The 17,021-nt window shown below is 43.4% G+C and overlaps 1 protein-coding gene across 18 annotated transcripts in view; it reads left to right on the top strand.

Moving 5' to 3' along the window:
* Window positions 1–11,517, top strand: part of LOC118358814 (beta-1,4-galactosyltransferase 6-like) — a 41,259-nt gene extending 29,742 nt beyond the window's left edge. For 2 of the 18 annotated variants that reach the window (XM_052480005.1, XM_035736734.2), the window contains 4 exons: window positions 3,774–3,961; window positions 4,663–4,785; window positions 4,888–4,989; window positions 9,442–11,517. In XM_052480005.1, coding sequence (XP_052335965.1) covers window positions 3,774–3,961; window positions 4,663–4,785; window positions 4,888–4,989; window positions 9,442–9,589 — 561 coding nt within the window. In that variant the 3' untranslated portion in view covers window positions 9,590–11,517. Of the gene's footprint in view, window positions 1–1,895; window positions 1,934–2,051; window positions 2,090–2,207; window positions 2,246–2,288; window positions 2,335–2,363; window positions 2,402–2,438; window positions 2,477–2,518; window positions 2,557–2,743; window positions 2,782–2,824; window positions 2,863–2,905; window positions 2,944–3,067; window positions 3,106–3,148; window positions 3,187–3,229; window positions 3,268–3,303; window positions 3,342–3,384; window positions 3,423–3,465; window positions 3,504–3,773; window positions 3,962–4,662; window positions 4,786–4,887; window positions 4,990–9,441 lie in introns of all 18 variants that reach the window. The other 16 variants (XM_052480002.1, XM_052479998.1, XM_052479991.1 and 13 more) reach the window with 16 other exon arrangements.
* The last annotated feature ends 5,504 nt before the right edge of the window (window positions 11,518–17,021 follow it).

Here is a 17,021-nt window from a genome sequence, read left to right as displayed (position 1 = left end):
TTTTGGTTCCAAACGCCATTGTGAAACGCAGAGTAGGTGAACAGATGATCTCCGCATGTGTGGTTCCCACCGTGAAGCATGGAGGAGGAGGTGTGATGGTGTGGGGTGCTTTGCTGGTGACACTCAGTGATTTATTTAGAATTCAAGGCACACTTAACCAGCATGGTTAACACGGCATTCTGCAGCAATATGCCATCCCATCTGGTTTGTGCTTAGCTGCACTTTCATTTGTTTTTCAACAGGACAATGACCCAACACACTGCCAGACTGTGTCAGGGCTATTTTATCAGATTAATTGGCCTCCAATCACCTGACATCAACCCAATTGAGATTGTTTGGGATGAGTTGGACTGCAGAGTGAAGGACAAGCAGCCAACAAGTGCTCAGCATATGTGGGTACTCCTTCAAGACTGTGGGAAAAGCATTCCTCATGAAGCTGATTGAGAGAATGCCTTAACACTCTTGGCAAAGGGAGGAATCTGAAGAATGTAAAATATATTCTGATATGTTTAACACTTTTTGATTACTACATGATTCTGTATGAAGAAGCACCCTCAGGAAAATATTTATTTTAATTATGTCCACAGTTTCGGCCCCCTCAGGTTCTCTGGCAGTCTGTTCCAGAGGCTGTGTGGGCATAATAACTAAAGGCTGCCTCTCCATGCCTCTTGGTCCTAGGCTTTGGAATAGTTAAAAGGCCACTGGCAGAGGACCCGAGGGACCTGCTGGGTACATAAATTAAAAGCATGTCTGACCTGCATTTGGGTGCACAATCATGGATTGATTTAAAAACCAATAGAAAAATCTTAAACTTAATTCTAAAACGCACAGGCAGCCAGTTTAGAGACCTTAAAACCGGTGTAATGTGTGCTGCTCTCTGTCTAGTCTAGGTCAGTACCCATGCTGCATCATTCTGCACGTTCTGTGGTTGACCAATGGCTTTCTTGGTACACCAGACAGACACTTTTTTTTTGTGTGAGATGACCATTGTAATGAATTTTTAGCTCGCACTGAAGCGGTCAACAAAAGATGTAATTCGCACAGCTAAGTCAAAGGGTTGCTAAATGTGACAATGGTTGCGGTGTGGAGCCCTGCCCCTTGACATACTGTAGCTATATTCTAATTAAAGTTCTGTCATAAGTAGTGGTCTGATAGGTTGCAGCAAGATAATTAGCTAGGATTATCGATCTCTCGTTTGAATCGACATAAGTCAAGTGACTCGCAGACATTGACCCTTTTTCTACCGGGAGCTTATACCATCGGAAGAGTAGCCACGGCCTGGGCCTTATTTGCATCAATGATTTGTTGCTGCCAGATTGGAGAATGGTTGCTGGGCAGAGAGGTGACTCATGAATGACCTGGGCATGGTATTTATTTTCTACCACATTGCGATAAGGAAGCCTTACAATTCTGCTTATGTCATGCATGCTTTTGATTGGACCAAACAAAGGACACTGAACAGCTCTCCAAAAACTCTCACTAACTAGTCAGATTTTAGTCACAGACATACTTTAGTCTTGTCTCATTATCCTCAAGCAAAGTGAAAAATCATTTTTGTTTAGTCTTTTTTTTTCTGGGTCTCTTTAGTCTGTTTTATAGTCTTGTCAATTGCCACTGATAAATAGGTGTTTGACACATATTTCTGTCACTATTTTTGTTGACGAAATGCAACACTGGACCAGCCCTTCAATAGGGCCATGTTGTTTAACAAGGGTTAGGCTAACTCTTCTTTCTCCCTCCATCAGTCTGGTACCCAGCCCTTCAACAGAGCAATGTTGTTTAATGTGGGTTAGTCTAACTCTTCTTTCTCCCTCCATCAGTCTGGTACCCAGCCATTCAATAGAGCAATGTTGTTTAACTTGGGTTAGTCTAACTCTTCTTTCTCCCTCCATCAGTCTGGTACCCAGCCATTCAACAGAGCAATGTTGTTTAACTTGGGTTAGTCTAACTCTTCTTTCTCCCTCCATCAGTCTGGTACCCAGCCATTCAACAGAGTAATGTTGTTTAACAAGGGTTAGGGTTAGTCTAACTCTTCTTTCTCCCTCCATCAGTCTGGTACCCAGCCATTCAACAGAGCAATGTTGTTTAACAAGGGTTAGGGTTAGTCTAACTCTTCTTTCTCCCTCCATCAGTCTGGTACCCAGCCCTTCAATAGGGCCATGTTGTTTAACTTGGGTTAGTCTAACTCTTCTTTCTCCCTCCATCAGTCTGGTACCCAGCCATTCAACAGAGCAATGTTGTTTAACAAGGGTTAGGGTTAGTCTAACTCTTCTTTCTCCCTCCATCAGTCTGGTACCCAGCCATTCAACAGAGCAATGTTGTTTAATGTGGGTTAGTCTAACTCTTCTTTCTCCCTCCATCAGTCTGGTACCCAGCCATTCAACAGAGCAATGTTGTTTAACTTGGGTTAGTCTAACTCTTCTTTCTCCCTCCATCAGTCTGGTACCCAGCCATTCAACAGAGCAATGTTGTTTAACAAGGGTTAGGTTAGTCTAACTCTTCTTTCTCCCTCCATCAGTCTGGTACCCAGCCATTCAACAGAGCAATGTTGTTTAACTAGGGTTAGGCTAACTCTTCTTTCTCCCTCCATCAGTCTGGTACCCAGCCCTTCAACAGAGCAATGTTGTTTAATGTGGGTTAGTCTAACTCTTCTTTCTCCCTCCATCAGTCTGGTACCCAGCCCTTCAATAGGGCCATGTTGTTTAACTTGGGTTAGTCTAACTCTTCTTTCTCCCTCCATCAGTCTGGTACCCAGCCATTCAACAGAGCAATGTTGTTTAACAAGGGTTAGGGTTAGTCTAACTCTTCTTTCTCCCTCCATCAGTCTGGTACCCAGCCATTCAACAGAGCAATGTTGTTTAACAAGGGTTAGGGTTAGTCTAACTCTTCTTTCTCCCTCCATCAGTCTGGTACCCAGCCATTCAACAGAGCAATGTTGTTTAACAAGGGTTAGGGTTAGTCTAACTCTTCTTTCTCCCTCCATCAGTCTGGTACCCAGCCCTTCAATAGGGCCATGTTGTTTAACAAGGGTTAGGGTTAGTCTAACTCTTCTTTCTCCCTCGATCAGTCTGGTACCCAGCCATTCAACAGAGCAATGTTGTTTAACTTGGGTTAGGGTTAGTCTAACTCTTCTTTCTCCCTCCATCAGTCTGGTACCCAGCCATTCAACAGAGCAATGTTGTTTAACAAGGGTTAGGGTTAGTCTAACTCTTCTTTCTCCCTCCATCAGTCTGGTACCCAGCCATTCAACAGAGCAATGTTGTTTAACTTGGTTAGTCTAACTCTTCTTTCTCCCTCCATCAGTCTGGTACCCAGCCATTCAACAGAGCAATGTTGTTTAACTTGGGTTAGGGTTAGTCTAACTCTTCTTTCTCCCTCCATCAGTCTGGTACCCAGCCATTCAACAGAGCAATGTTGTTTAACAAGGGTTAGGGTTAGTCTAACTCTTCTTTCTCCCTCCATCAGTCTGGTACCCAGCCATTCAACAGAGCAATGTTGTTTAACAAGGGTTAGGGTTAGTCTAACTCTTCTTTCTCCCTCCATCAGTCTGTTTCAACAGAGCAATGTTGTTTAACTTGGGTTAGTCTAACTCTTCTTTCTCCCTCCATCAGTCTGGTACCCAGCCCTTCAATAGGGCCATGTTGTTTAACAAGGGTTAGGGTTAGTCTAACTCTTCTTTCTCCCTCCATCAGTCTGGTACCCAGCCCTTCAATAGGGCCATGTTGTTTAACAAGGGTTAGGGTTAGTCTAACTCTTCTTTCTCCCTCCATCAGTCTGGTACCCAGCCCTTCAATAGGGCCATGTTGTTTAATGTGGGTTTCCTGGAAGCCATGAAGGATCTGGACTGGGACTGTCTGGTGTTCCACGATGTCGACCACATCCCAGAGAACGACCGTAACTACTACGGCTGTGGTCAGATGCCTCGCCACTTCGCAGCCAAACTGGACAAGTACATGTACCTGTAAGTCACGGCTTAAATCAGTCCGGAATTGGCAAAATGCTGTTTTCCAGCTAATTTCCTACAATTCTATATGTTTCTCAATGTAGCTTAGAGAATTATTTTTTTTTGTTGTCATGGTTGGTTTGTTCTTACACATTTTTTTTATATTTTTTTTATAAATTGGGACCGCTGGACATGTACCCTGCACGCACCATCAGTAATCCTCGATTATATAATAATAAAAAGATTCTACATACTTTAGTCATTTAAGTTTACACTTAAAGCGTTTTTACAATCCCGAAAATGTATTTCTAAAAATTATAATAATTTTTAATTTTTTGGTCTTGCGGGAACAATTTAGCAGTGGTGGTGCGCTGCTGCGAAATGAATACAGGGGAAACACTGGTCCCGGACTAAGGCTTAATTTATGAACAGAGTTTCCAGTCTGCCTATGTGTGTCCCTTCTGAATTTGCAGACTGAATGGTAAATTGTCTGAAAACATAATTGTGTGTCTGTGTGTTGTATCACAGCCAAACTCATTCTTTGTTACCTGTTTGCTTTCCTGTGATACTGACTGGTAAGGTCTCCTTTTTTCTTTTTTCCCTTTGTCGTTTTGTTGAAAACTCAGTCTTTCCCCAGGCAAAGCTAGGCTATGTTGTCTGTGTCTGTCCCTCTGTCCGTGTTACAGGTGTGTGTGTAACGCTGTGTGTGTTGTCCACAGACTACCATATAGTGAGTTCTTTGGGGGCGTGAGTGGACTCACAGTGGAACAGTTCCGCAAGATTAATGGCTTTCCCAATGCGTTCTGGGGCTGGGGAGGAGAGGACGACGACCTCTGGAACAGGTCAGTTAGTGTGTGTGTGTGTGTGTGTGTTTTGAGAGAGACAAATCTGTTATCTGATTGGGTAACTTAATGAAAGGCTTTGTTTGTCCCTCTCTCTCTCAGAGTACATTATGCTGGTCTGAACATCACAAGGCCGGAGGGAGAAATGGGTAAATACAAGTCCATCCCACACCACCACCGGGGAGAGGTGCAGTTCCTGGGCAGGTCAGTACATGCATGCTAGCAGTCCATAGCAGGCGCCGTAACCATGTCAAAGAATGTTTACCTAACTTAACCTCAAACATCACATTAGCTTAGCTCTCAATACAGCGTTGCTCCAGGAAGTCCTCGTTTTATGTGTTATTCATGAAAATACACTACATGACCAACTGTATGTGGACACCTTGCAGGGGTGGAAACTCCAGTTCTCAGGGGCCTGATTGGTGTCAGACTTTTTCTCCGTCCCTAGCAAACAGCTGATTTAATCAAATTACATTCTAAACTGAAGATCATGATTAGGTGATTATTGGAGTCAGGTTTGTTAGCTGGGGGCTGGGGCAAAACTGTGGCCCCAATCAGGCTCCCGAGGGCTGGCCAACTCCATATTAATGCCCATGATTTTGGAATAAGATGTTCAATTAGGGGTGGGAAATTCCAGCCCTCGGGAGCCTGATTGGGGCCACAGTTTTGCCCCCCATTGCTGCTATAACAGCCTCCACTCTTCTGGGAAGGCTTTCCGCTAGATGTTGGAACATTGCTGCTATAACAGCCTCTTCTTCCATTCCGCTAGCCATGGAGCATTGCTGCTATAACAGCCTCCGCTCTTCTGGGAAGGCAGATTAACATTGCTGCTATAACAGCCTTTCACTCTTCTGGGAAGGCTCCGCTGATGTTGGAACATTGCTGCTATAACAGCCTCCGCTCTTCTGGGAAGGCTTTTGCCGCTAGATGTTTCCACTGTACAATAACAGCACTTAGTCTGGGAAGGCTTTCCGCAGTTGTTGGAACATTGGGCAGAAATTTGAATAACTGACTTGTTGGAACATTGCTGGCATCCTACTCTTCTGGGAAGGCTTTCCGCCGATGTTGAACATTGTCACTGAGCTCTTCTGGGAAGGCCAATGTTTGTCTATTCAGCCTATTTTTTTCCGCTATTTCAACATTGCTTTAAACAGGTACTCTTCTGGGAAGGCTTTCCGAGAAATACCTAATTATTTAACCAGGTTGGCCATTGCTTGAGAACAAGTTCTTCCATTCAGCCAGGAGCATTAGTGAGGTCGGGATTTCAACACTCTGCGGTCCCGTTCTGGAGCTTGAGGGCCTACCAAAGCTGAGCCGTTCTCCTAGACACTGTACAATAACAGCACTTAGTTGAACGGGGCAGTTCTAGCAGGGCAGAAAAATAACTGACTTGTTGGAAAATCCTATATGCCGAGTTGAAAGTCACTGAGCTCTTCAGTAAGGCCAATGTTTGAGCAAATTTTTATTTCAGATTTAACCAGGTAGGCAAGTTGAGAACAAGTTCTCATTTACAATTCTGGAGATAAAGAAAGCAGTGAGATAAGGGAGGTAACAACAGAGTGTACACATGGAATAAACAAACATGACGGTGAGAAATAAGTAATATACAATGTCTAGCAAATGAGGTGAGATAAGGGAGGTAAAGGCACTGTCTATGGAGATTGAGGTGAGATAAGAGAGGTAAAGGCACTGTCTATGGAGATTGAGGTGAGATAAGGGAGGTAAAGGCACTGTATGGAGATTGCATGGCTGTCTGTTTGATTTTTATACTCCTGTGAGCAACAGGTGTGGCTGAAATAGCCAAATCCACTAATTTGAAGGGGTGTCCACATACTTTTGTATATATAGTGTACCTAAAACAGTCCCTTGCTGTAAAAATCTCAAGGTAGAGATCGCTGTTAATCCTACTACTTGAGTGCAGCTGTTCCTCATCTATCTCCCTTTTTTTACATTTTATTTAACCAGGTAGGCCAGTTGAGAACAAGTTCTCATTTGCAACTGCGACCTGGCCAAGATAAAGCGTAGCAATTCGACACAAACAACAACAGAGTTACACATGGAGTAAAACAAACAAACGGTCAATAATACAGTAGAACAAAAGAAAACAAAAGTCTCTATATACAGTGAGTGCAAATGAGGTAAGATAAGGGAGTTAAGGCAATGAATAGGTCGTGGTGGCGAAGTAATTACAATATAGCAATTAAACACTGGAATGGTAGATCGGCAGAAGATGAATGTGCAGGTAGAGATACTGGGGTGCAAAGGAGCAAGATAAATATATAAATACCAGTTTGGGGATGAGATAGATGGGCTGTTTACAGATGGGCTATGTACAGGGTCAGTGATCTGTAAGCTGCTCTGACAGCTGGTGCTTAAAGCTAGTGAGGGAGATGTGAGTCTCCAGCTTCAGAGATTTCTGCAGTTCGTTCCAGTCATTGGCAGCAGAGAACTGGAAGGAAAGACGACCAAAGGAGGAATTGGCTTTGGGGATGACCAGTGAGATGTAGCACGCGCTCCAGTAGGTATGAGTGGGTGCTGCTATGGTGACCAGTGAGCTGAGATAAGGCGGGGCTTTACCTAGCAGAGACTTGTAGATGACCTGTAGCCAGTGGCGACGAGTATGAAGCGAGGGCCAACCAACGAGAGTGTACAGGTCGCAATGGTGGGTAGTGTATGGGACTTTGGTGACAAAACCGATGGCACTGTGATAGACTGCATGCCGTTTGTTGAGTAGAGTGTTGGAGGCTATTTTATAGATGACATCACCGAAGTCGAGGATCGGTAGGATGGTCAGTTTTACGAGGGTATGTTTGGCAGCATGAGTGAAGGATGCTTTGTTGCGATATAAGTAGCCGATTCTAGATTTAATTTTGGATTGGAGATGCTTAATGTGAGTCTGGAAGGAGAGTTTAGTCTAACCAGACACCCAGGTATTTGTAGTTGTCCACGTAGTCAGAGCCGTCCAGAGTAGTGATGCTGGACGGGCGAGCAGATGCGGGCAGCAATCGATTGAATTGCACCTTTGCGGGCAGGAGTAAATAACTTAATTTCTATTTTATTTCAGTACCTTTAACTTTTCGCTGTATCCAGCCATCTGCACTTTCTCATGTTTTACTTCACATTTATCAAGTCAAATGTATTTATATAGCTGATATCTCAAAGTGCTGTACAGAAACCCAGCCTAAAACCCCAAACTGCAAGCAATGCAGGTGTAGAAGCACAGTGGCTAGGAAAAACTCCCTAGAAAGGCCAAAATCTAGAGAGGAACCAGGCTATGAGGGGTGGCCAGTCCTCTTCCGGCTGTGCTGGGTGGAGATTATAACAGAACATGGCCAAGATGTTCAATGTTCAGCATGGTCTAATCACAGTAATTGTCGAGGGTGCAGCAAGTCAGCTTTTCATAGCCGATCATTAGGAGTATCTCTACCGCTCCTGCTGTCTCTAGAGAGTTGAAAACAGGTCTGGGGCAGGTAGCACATCCGGTGAACAGGTCAGGGTTCTATAGCCGCAGGCAGAACAGTTGAAACTGGAGCAGCAGTACGGCCAGGTGGACTGGGGCCAGCAGGGAGTCATCATGCCAGGTAGTCCTGAGGCATGGTCCTAGAGCTCAGGTCCTCCGAGAGAGAGAAAGAAAGAATTAGAGAGAGGATACTTAAATTCACACAGGACACCGGATAAGACAGGAGAAGTACTCCAGATATAACAAACTGACCCTAGCCCCCCGACACATAAACTACTGCAGCATAAATACTGGAGGCTGAGACGGGAGGGGTCAGGAGACACTGTGGCCCCATCCGAGGACACCCCCGGACAGGAAGGAACATTTAAATACATTTTATGTACTTAAAGCAGTGGTCTATATACGGAATGAATGTCATTTGGGACGTATCCCAGGTACTGGAATATATTTTATTTTAAAAATATTTATTTAAACACAATTCTCTGTTCACTCTAGCGTTGGTGCAACCACAGAGCTATGATTGATAGAATAAGAGTTGCTTACCTTCCAGTCCAAGTGTCAGTGGTTTGTGCTACTGTATGTGCGTGGGTGTTTTCTGTGCCAGCATTGAGTTGTTAACTCCCCATTCGTTGGCCAAGTCCCTTTCGCCGTGTTGACAGTCCCTTTTTAACACAAGTCAACCCGGTCTCATCCGCATTACAGTCCTCATCGTAACTCTGCACTGAAGGGCTATGTTCAGAGATCAGATGCAGGGAGGAGGAGAGGGGGCAGAAGAGTTTCTCTCTTTGGGTAAAGGTTTTCCATCTGCAACTAGAGCACAAGCTCCTCCAGACAGCTTTTAACGCTAATGAATCAGCTTACACTAACTAAAGGATCCTCCTGGTTTCATTATGCAAATGCTAACTATGGATCTCCCGAATGTCATTAGCGCTAACTAAGGATCCCTGTGGTGGTGTGTATAATTGGATTCATTACTGTCAATGCTAACCGCTAACTAGGCTAATCCCCTTTCATCTCCTCCCACTGTGACTCCAGGTATAAATGCCAACTGCTAGCTCATCCTCCCTGTGACTGTACCTGAAATGGCACCCCATTTCCTACACAGTGACCTACTTTTGATCAGGGCATTTTGAGCTGTGACTGCTGGTATGAATGCGAACTGCTAGCTAATCCTCTTTCCTTTCCTCTCTCTGCAGGTACAAGCTGCTGAGGTACTCCAAAGAAAGGCAGCACCTGGATGGCCTGAACAACCTTAACTACACCCCTGAGATCTCCCTGAGCTCCCTGTATAAGAACATCACCGTGGACCTGCACCCTGATCTGGCACCCATCGCAGACTACTGAACTCTGACTCCCACCTGACCCCTTAAACCCTTCACACTCCCTCAAGCATCAAACAGTACCCCAAAGCTGGGCAAAGAGGGGCTGGGGTTGGGAGTCGGAGGCACACCATGTAACGCTGCCAAGAAACTTTACTCAAAAAAACAACAAAAAACATGAGAGGAAGGGGCATATAGGGTCTGTTTAATCGAACAATTGATTGTGTATGTTTCTGTGATTGTGTGTGTGTGTGTGCTTGCAAGGATGTGTGTCTGACATTTTGTGTTTGTGTGTCACTGCATGTCAGTGTGTTCATGCCGGCTTTAGCTACTGAGCTACTTCACAATACAGTATGAGGAGGGAAGGACAGCATTCGTTTTTTTCCCCACATCTGATGTTTACTGCAACGCCTTAGTGTCAGGCTCCGCCTCAGAACCGCGGCTCTCTGGCTGCCTCTCAAATGGTACCCTATTCCCTACAAGGCTGGAATTGCCAAGGACCCCCCACAGTATGATATGGTCACGATACTTAGGTGCCGATATGTGTTCCTATTCGGTACTGCAATTTTTTTCAGTTTATTTTTTTATTTGATTTTTTTAAATTGCCATTTGATATTCAAAATATATTGCTCACTATATACTGAGTTTACAAAACATTAGGACCACCTTCCTAATATTGAGTTGCACCCCCTTTTTGTCATCAGAAAAGCCTCAATTCGTTGCGGGCATGGACTCTTACAAGGTGTCTCAAGCTGTCCACAGCGATGCCACCCCATGTTGACTCAATGCTGTCCACAGTTGTCAAGTTGGCTGGATATTTTTTTAGGTGGTGGACCATTCTTGATACACATGGGTAACTGTTGAGAGTGGGAAAAACCCAGCAGTGTTGCAGTGACATACTCAAACCGGTACGCCTGGCACCTACTACCAGACCCCGTTCAAAGGCACTTCAATCTTTTGTCTTGCCCATCCACCCTCTGAATGGCCCGCACAATACATGTCTCAGTTGCCTTAAGATCTAAAATATCCTTCTTTAATGTCTCCTCCCTTCATCAACACGGATTTTGAAGTGGATTTAACAAGTGAAATCAATAAGGGATCGTAGCTTTCACCTGCTCATTCTGTCATGGAATGAGCAGGTGTTCCTAATGATTTGTACACTCAGTCTATGTCTGCTGCAGAGAGACGAGAGAGCGTGAGAAGACTAGTTTTGATCGGTCAGGGAAATGAAAGTGCTAAAAAACCTTTTGGATCCCTATTTAAAAAGATGGCGAACAAGCTATGGTATTTTTCATCCAATAGGTTTGGCACAGGTACAGCCGACTAGCGCTAGCTACAGTTACGACAGAGGGAAGAAGTTATATTTCTTTCTTTTACAAATCGATTCGTAGAATCAGGTATTGATATCGTAAAAAAATAATACTGCTATATGTAACTAGATTAAAGCCTTAGGGCTCTGGTCAAAAGTAGGGCACTATATAGGGAATAGGGTGCCATTTGGGACTCCATTTGGGACTCTGACCTTATCTCTCAGCACAGCTTTAACTTCTAACGTCTCAGTATCACCTTACGAGCCAACAGACATTTTTGTCTTCATGTTATATCATTTTTTTTTTTTTTACACATGGTCATTTTTTAAAAGATGAAACATGTATTCAAAACATATTCCTTAAAGAGGAGGAAATAGAGGAGCTTAGCGGGGGGCGACTTGTGTTTATTGTGATGTACATTTTCTGATATGATCTATTTTCTTAGTATTTATTTTTTCCCCTTTTTTAACAGATGTTTTAGATCACTTCTCTGTGTTTCACACGATGAGCGTTTTGCTGTTTCTTTGCTGCACTGCCGACACGCATGATGCACAGAACACGTGTAAATACTGGCCACTGAAAAGCTTGAGCACAGAACACGTATGTACATATTTGGCCTTTTTTAAACGCTCCTGTTAAGTTATTCCAGTGGATTTGGATTTTGTTTTGGCAGCTACCTTCTTCTTCCTGAGGACGTAAAGGACTTAACAGAGTGAGTGGTTCTTCCATTTCACTGGGAAGATGTAACAATAGATGGACATTTGGCTTTAAAATGAAAAGGTCTCTTAGTCAACCTATCTTTTGCATGCCTTGATTTATTTTGTTACTAGGTGGGTTTTTTTTAAGCATAATTTATTTTATTATTTCAAGATGTTTACTTTTTCAGTTTGTCTTTTTAGTGTTTTGTTTCTCGAGGCGCACAGTTCGAAAATAGACTAACTGACGTTATGGAGTGTGTTCCTGTACAGAAAGACAGATGCAGGCCAGGGTTCAAAGGACTGTCGTAGCTCTGGTCCAGGGTGTTATGTGTAGTTTTCTGATGCTGAGCCTTCAACAGCAAGCCACACGTAACACCCTGGACCAGCGCTAAGGACTGCTGCTGCTAAATGGTAAGCTGAGATGTCGTTATATCTTCCTCTGGTGTGTGTAGTTTGCTATTATGGAGGAGGAGTGTATACAGTGCGAATAGCGTGTTTGGCACAGGATTATGTTTCAGACGTGTCTGTGGCTCATGTACGTCTCGTCTCGTGTGTTAGGTAAGTGGAACATGCGCATGAGCTTGTGGTTTGGGCTGGTGTGTTTGTGTGAACTGTGATATGGTCCTAATAGGCTTGTGAGGTATTTAGGGGCCAGAATGAAAGAACAGCAGCTAAAGCTAACAGTTAACCCTGTTCTTGAATCGCACAGACTGAAATTTGGGCCATGAATACTTTAAATTGTTAAAGTTTTGAGCACTGCAAAGATTAGCAGTTACTTTCTTTGTACCTATTAGCGTTTTTTCTCTTCTACATATATTTTGCCCATACAGTTCATAGTTAAATTGTCTGGGTGTTTTGCTAGCGATGTTGATTTATCAAATGTATGTCTCAAGTAGAACTGCTCTATTCAAACTACCCATGTTTTCTCCATCACAGTATTACAGTACTGGGAACCTCCTGTCCTGCTCCAAACATGGGGTTTATCCAAAATGGCACCCTGAGTCCTATATAGTGCACTACTTTTGACTGGAATCCTATGAGTCCTGGTCACAGTAGTACACTATATTGGGAGTAGGGTAATCTGGAACGTAGCCTAGCTCTCTCTGTCCCGTCACTCTTGTAGTGCTGTGGAGGAGCGGCCTGAAGATGTTTACAGTCATTTTCGCTCCAAAGCTGAAGTGGCTAACAAAGTGCCAGGCTCAAGTCTGTTTTGGTTAACAGACATTTGCTACGGTTACATAAGACTTCAATGGTGTATTTCTGACCAATCGGGTGAGGTGAGACGGAATCAAATTAAACACGGTAGTGATAAGACATTCTGTTGGAGGTGGTCAACTGTGCCAAAGTTCCACTTCTGATACCTACCCATCCTAATTCTTCCACCTGCCTCTTCTTCTACACTTCTTATCTCTGCTTGTCTTTCCTTCCTTCCCTTTTTTAAAATGAATTCTCCTCCCATGAGCTCCACTATGGGGTCTCAGCATCCAGATAGACTAGTGTTGATAGTAGAGCCATATACAGAACATACAGGTAACGACTGAAATAAAGGAAACACTAACATAGTGTCTTAATAGGGCGTTGGGCCGCCAGAACAGCTTCAATGCGCCTTGGCATAGATTCTACAAGTGTCTGATAATGGGCAACTGGGCATTTTTACACATGACCCTAACATTGATGGGATGTTAATTGCTTCATTAACTCAGGAACCACACCTGCATGGAAGCATTTGCTTTCTATACTTTGTAGCCCTCATTTAGTCAAGTGTTTATTTTATTTAGGCAGTTACCTATATATCTCTGTATATGTCTCTGGGTATAGGTCAGTGTTCGGGACTGGGTTGGGGGGTTTCTCTTTTGCTATGCCTTTTGCCCACTAACTGATTTTTGCATAAGAGGATTAACTGCTGTCATTGTTTTTATATACACTGTAGAAGTTATGGGCAGCCAAGCTGTCCCCCCACTTGAGGGCACTATGAGTTACTGTAGCAGAGAGATGCACTCTGAGTCAGTAGCTTCTTTTTCTGGATCCCGGCATCTCACTCGCTGGAAGGGATTCCGTTTCTTTATATTCTCTCTCCCTGTCATAGTGTCTGTCTTTCAATCTGTTCAGGGAACAGTGTGACGAGTATTAAAGAGATCAATTGGAGAGAGCACCCATCACTGAAGATTATCTAGGGTCATTATTCCCTGTGTCCCAAATGGAACCCTATTCCCTATATAATGCACTACTGGCTCTGGTCAGAAGTAGTAGACTATATAGAGAATAGGGTGCCATTTGGGACATAACTCAGAGTTGTACATATTGTTATTTGCCTCTGAGAGGAGTAGGGGGCGAGGTATGGAAGGAAGGGTAGTTTAGGGGCCGGCTGGGCAGTGTGCTGGCTACACCCGGTCGCTAGTGGTTTGGTTTACACCCCCCAGCCCAATTGGGAGGGGGCAAGGGACCCCCCCTACTCTCCCCTCCTACTGCCTCTGTTGGTTGTACGAATATCCAAAAATAGATATACAATTTTTCTAATGAGTATATTCACCATTACATAATTTGTAATGTATAGTATGACATTTTTGCAGTATTCATATTTGTGCCTTGAGTTATTATTTTTTATTTTTTCCAAGCTGTTTTCACTTTGGATTCTTGGTTGAAAGATACAGTAAAGGTTTGGATAGTTTTTAAACTGAAGTTAGTGTATTTGCTTTTTTATTTTCCAACTAGAATGGAGCTCTGGCACAAAGTTTCCATGACAACAGGCTGTGTAGGTTTCTAGAAGGATTCCTACTCAAGTGTCTGTCTATTGTATCAATGATTGGCTGTATTCAATTTTTTCCTGCTGTCCAATCAGAGGCCTGTTCTACTCTGGCTGCTTGGACCATGACATGTACAATCCTCTTGGATCCTCAGCTCTCCGGTTCTCACTATTTTCTGCTCTGTCAGAACAGAGTCATAGCTGGAGCCTGAGTGCAGACTCTTGCATTACTACCATCCATCAGGAAGTGGATGATGACAGAGAGGAAGTAGTGACTTTTGAATCTATGGGAATGAAGTGTCAAATCTGGTATACAAATAATATATTTGCTCGTTCAATGTCAGGCATATCCATTCGACTTTATGGGTTTATACTAAATTGTTCGGAAGATGCATTTATAGAAATATTGATTTGGCCCCAAAAAACTAGCTTAATTCAATGTAGCGCCTACTAATACGCCTCTTGTGTCTAGTTTAGCAATTTCATTTTGCTAGAGTTCCCCCCTCTGACAACGCAGACAACTTTCTACATGGTGAAGCCGAGCGATTAGCCATCTTGTCAATCTTCCACAATCTTTGGTATAACAGCCAGTAAAAGACAAGAGTTGAACTGTTGGACCTGTTTTTTTTTTTTTTTTTTTTTTTTTGGTCAACAAAATATTAATAAAACACATTCATTGCCATGTTCTGGGAAACACCTGAAACCTCACGTCTTTTTTCTGCATCACTCGCCACTGCTTTTTATAGCAACTTTTATTTTGTCAGTAGGACACTGAAAAAGTAATACATAGTCCTACACAAATGAAACTGACATCTTACAGGCTAATACATGCTACATTATGCAGTACCTGTAGGCTTCAGGTAATATGCTACCCATGGATTCACCTTCCCTACAATGAACCACTTTTATCACTAGTAAACCTACACAGCCTATAGAAAGAAGGGAGCTGAGCTAAATCATCCACGTGCGTTCTCTTCCCGGGAGTTTGTGTTACTCCGAGACGCTCACCCCTAACTGGCCAGTGCAGACAATCGTCCCACTTTACGTAGTAATGTGTGTGGCAGTGTTCGTTAAACAAAGGAAGGCTCACTCAGTTGTTTACCTGCTCTTTATTTGTTAAGCTTGGTCAGGTGTGTGTGCGTTTATCACGACAGCCGTGGTAGTGTAGGAGAAGGGACTCCGCAACAGGGCCAGGGTGTTGTGACGATATCCCTCCGCGCGGACCGCGAACACCACCTGTACAGTTTGTACTGCTTTTTCACCTCACTCCCACAGACCAACATTCAGGAAGGCAGATCACCTTTAGCCAACTAGGTCTGTGACCTCTTCACCGAGGACAAACACATTTGTAGAGTAGCAAAGAAACCGCTATTGAATCAAAGCCCGTGTGCGTTCATGAGCAATTCAGTCACTTTTCATGCGATTTATACTGTCACATTTTATTTTCCCTCTACCCAACTAATCATTTTCTCTTTTTTTTAGTTCCAAATGTTTACATGGTTTGTCTACTCCATGGTGAGTCTTTTCTGTTGATATTTTCTGGTCTGGGGACAAGACTAGTGTAGTACTAAATGTAATCTAGTCTCTAGCCACATTCCTCTATTACAAATGTCCACTCTTTCTTATTACACTCCAGTGGTACTGATGTACAAGATTTGACAGAATTTCTCTACACAAAATGTTAACACAACCATTCAGTTGTACAACCTGTGTTTAATGAGGAAAGGGGACACCATAGTAAAACAAAACTGGTTATAGTTAGAGCATTACATCATGCTACATAACCTACATTTGTGTACTAGGTCTCTGATGCGTGGTTCCCTGAGACTTCCAATAGGCTTCGGCGTCAAACTCAACACGGTACACCCCTGTCTGGAAGACCTGCTCTGAGATCAAATGATGTGCTTGTCACATCTGTCATTCTGAAGGAGAGAGAGTGCTGTCACAGTTTGAAAACTTATTCTAGATTAGTAGAATCCCATTTAATAATGCAATTGGTTTAAAAATGTAGAATGTACATTTTATATTAGTAATGAACAACATTTCACATGTACACACCAAACAGTAGTGCATCCGCATACGTACCTACTAGCAACCGGTGCCCAGATCATTCCATTGGTGTCCCGTCGGGAGACACTTCGTGCCACGGAGCCTGCTGGTACACCCTTCACCGCATGTCAAATCTCCATCAACAGGCATTGAGCGTCTGACTCACCGTGCCTGTTCTGGACCACAAACCACAGCCATTGATATAACTAAAATACCAATCAATGAACAGTCACACACAATAACACAGTCATAACCAACCATACACACAACACAAGGCCTGGTATACAAAGATCAAACACTACAAACTGACCACCAATATAGACAAATAGTAACACTTTTCACCATCAGTTGGTGCCAAGTATTGGCACATCTATGCTGCTATGCCAGACACAACGCAGCCATCAAGGTCAGAAATACAGACATGACAACACACCAACCATGGTCCTAGAGAACGAAAGTAACAGACTGTATGCATTCACTCACAACTGTGCCGTTTTGTAAAGTCTGAGCTTTTGGATTTCGAGGATAGAAAATTGTAGGTAAGCCTAGGCAAGGAATAACAGGGAATGTGTCTGTTCCTGTGCTCCCAAGTAAAATGGAGTGGAAAGACAACCCCCCTGATTTGAGTGTAATTTCTAGTGTAGTTAGGACAAAAAG

This window comes from Oncorhynchus keta, chromosome 26 (genome assembly GCF_023373465.1).
Source record: "Oncorhynchus keta strain PuntledgeMale-10-30-2019 chromosome 26, Oket_V2, whole genome shotgun sequence".
NCBI lineage: Eukaryota > Metazoa > Chordata > Actinopteri > Salmoniformes > Salmonidae > Oncorhynchus > Oncorhynchus keta.
This window is presented reverse-complemented; position numbering and strand designations above follow the sequence as displayed.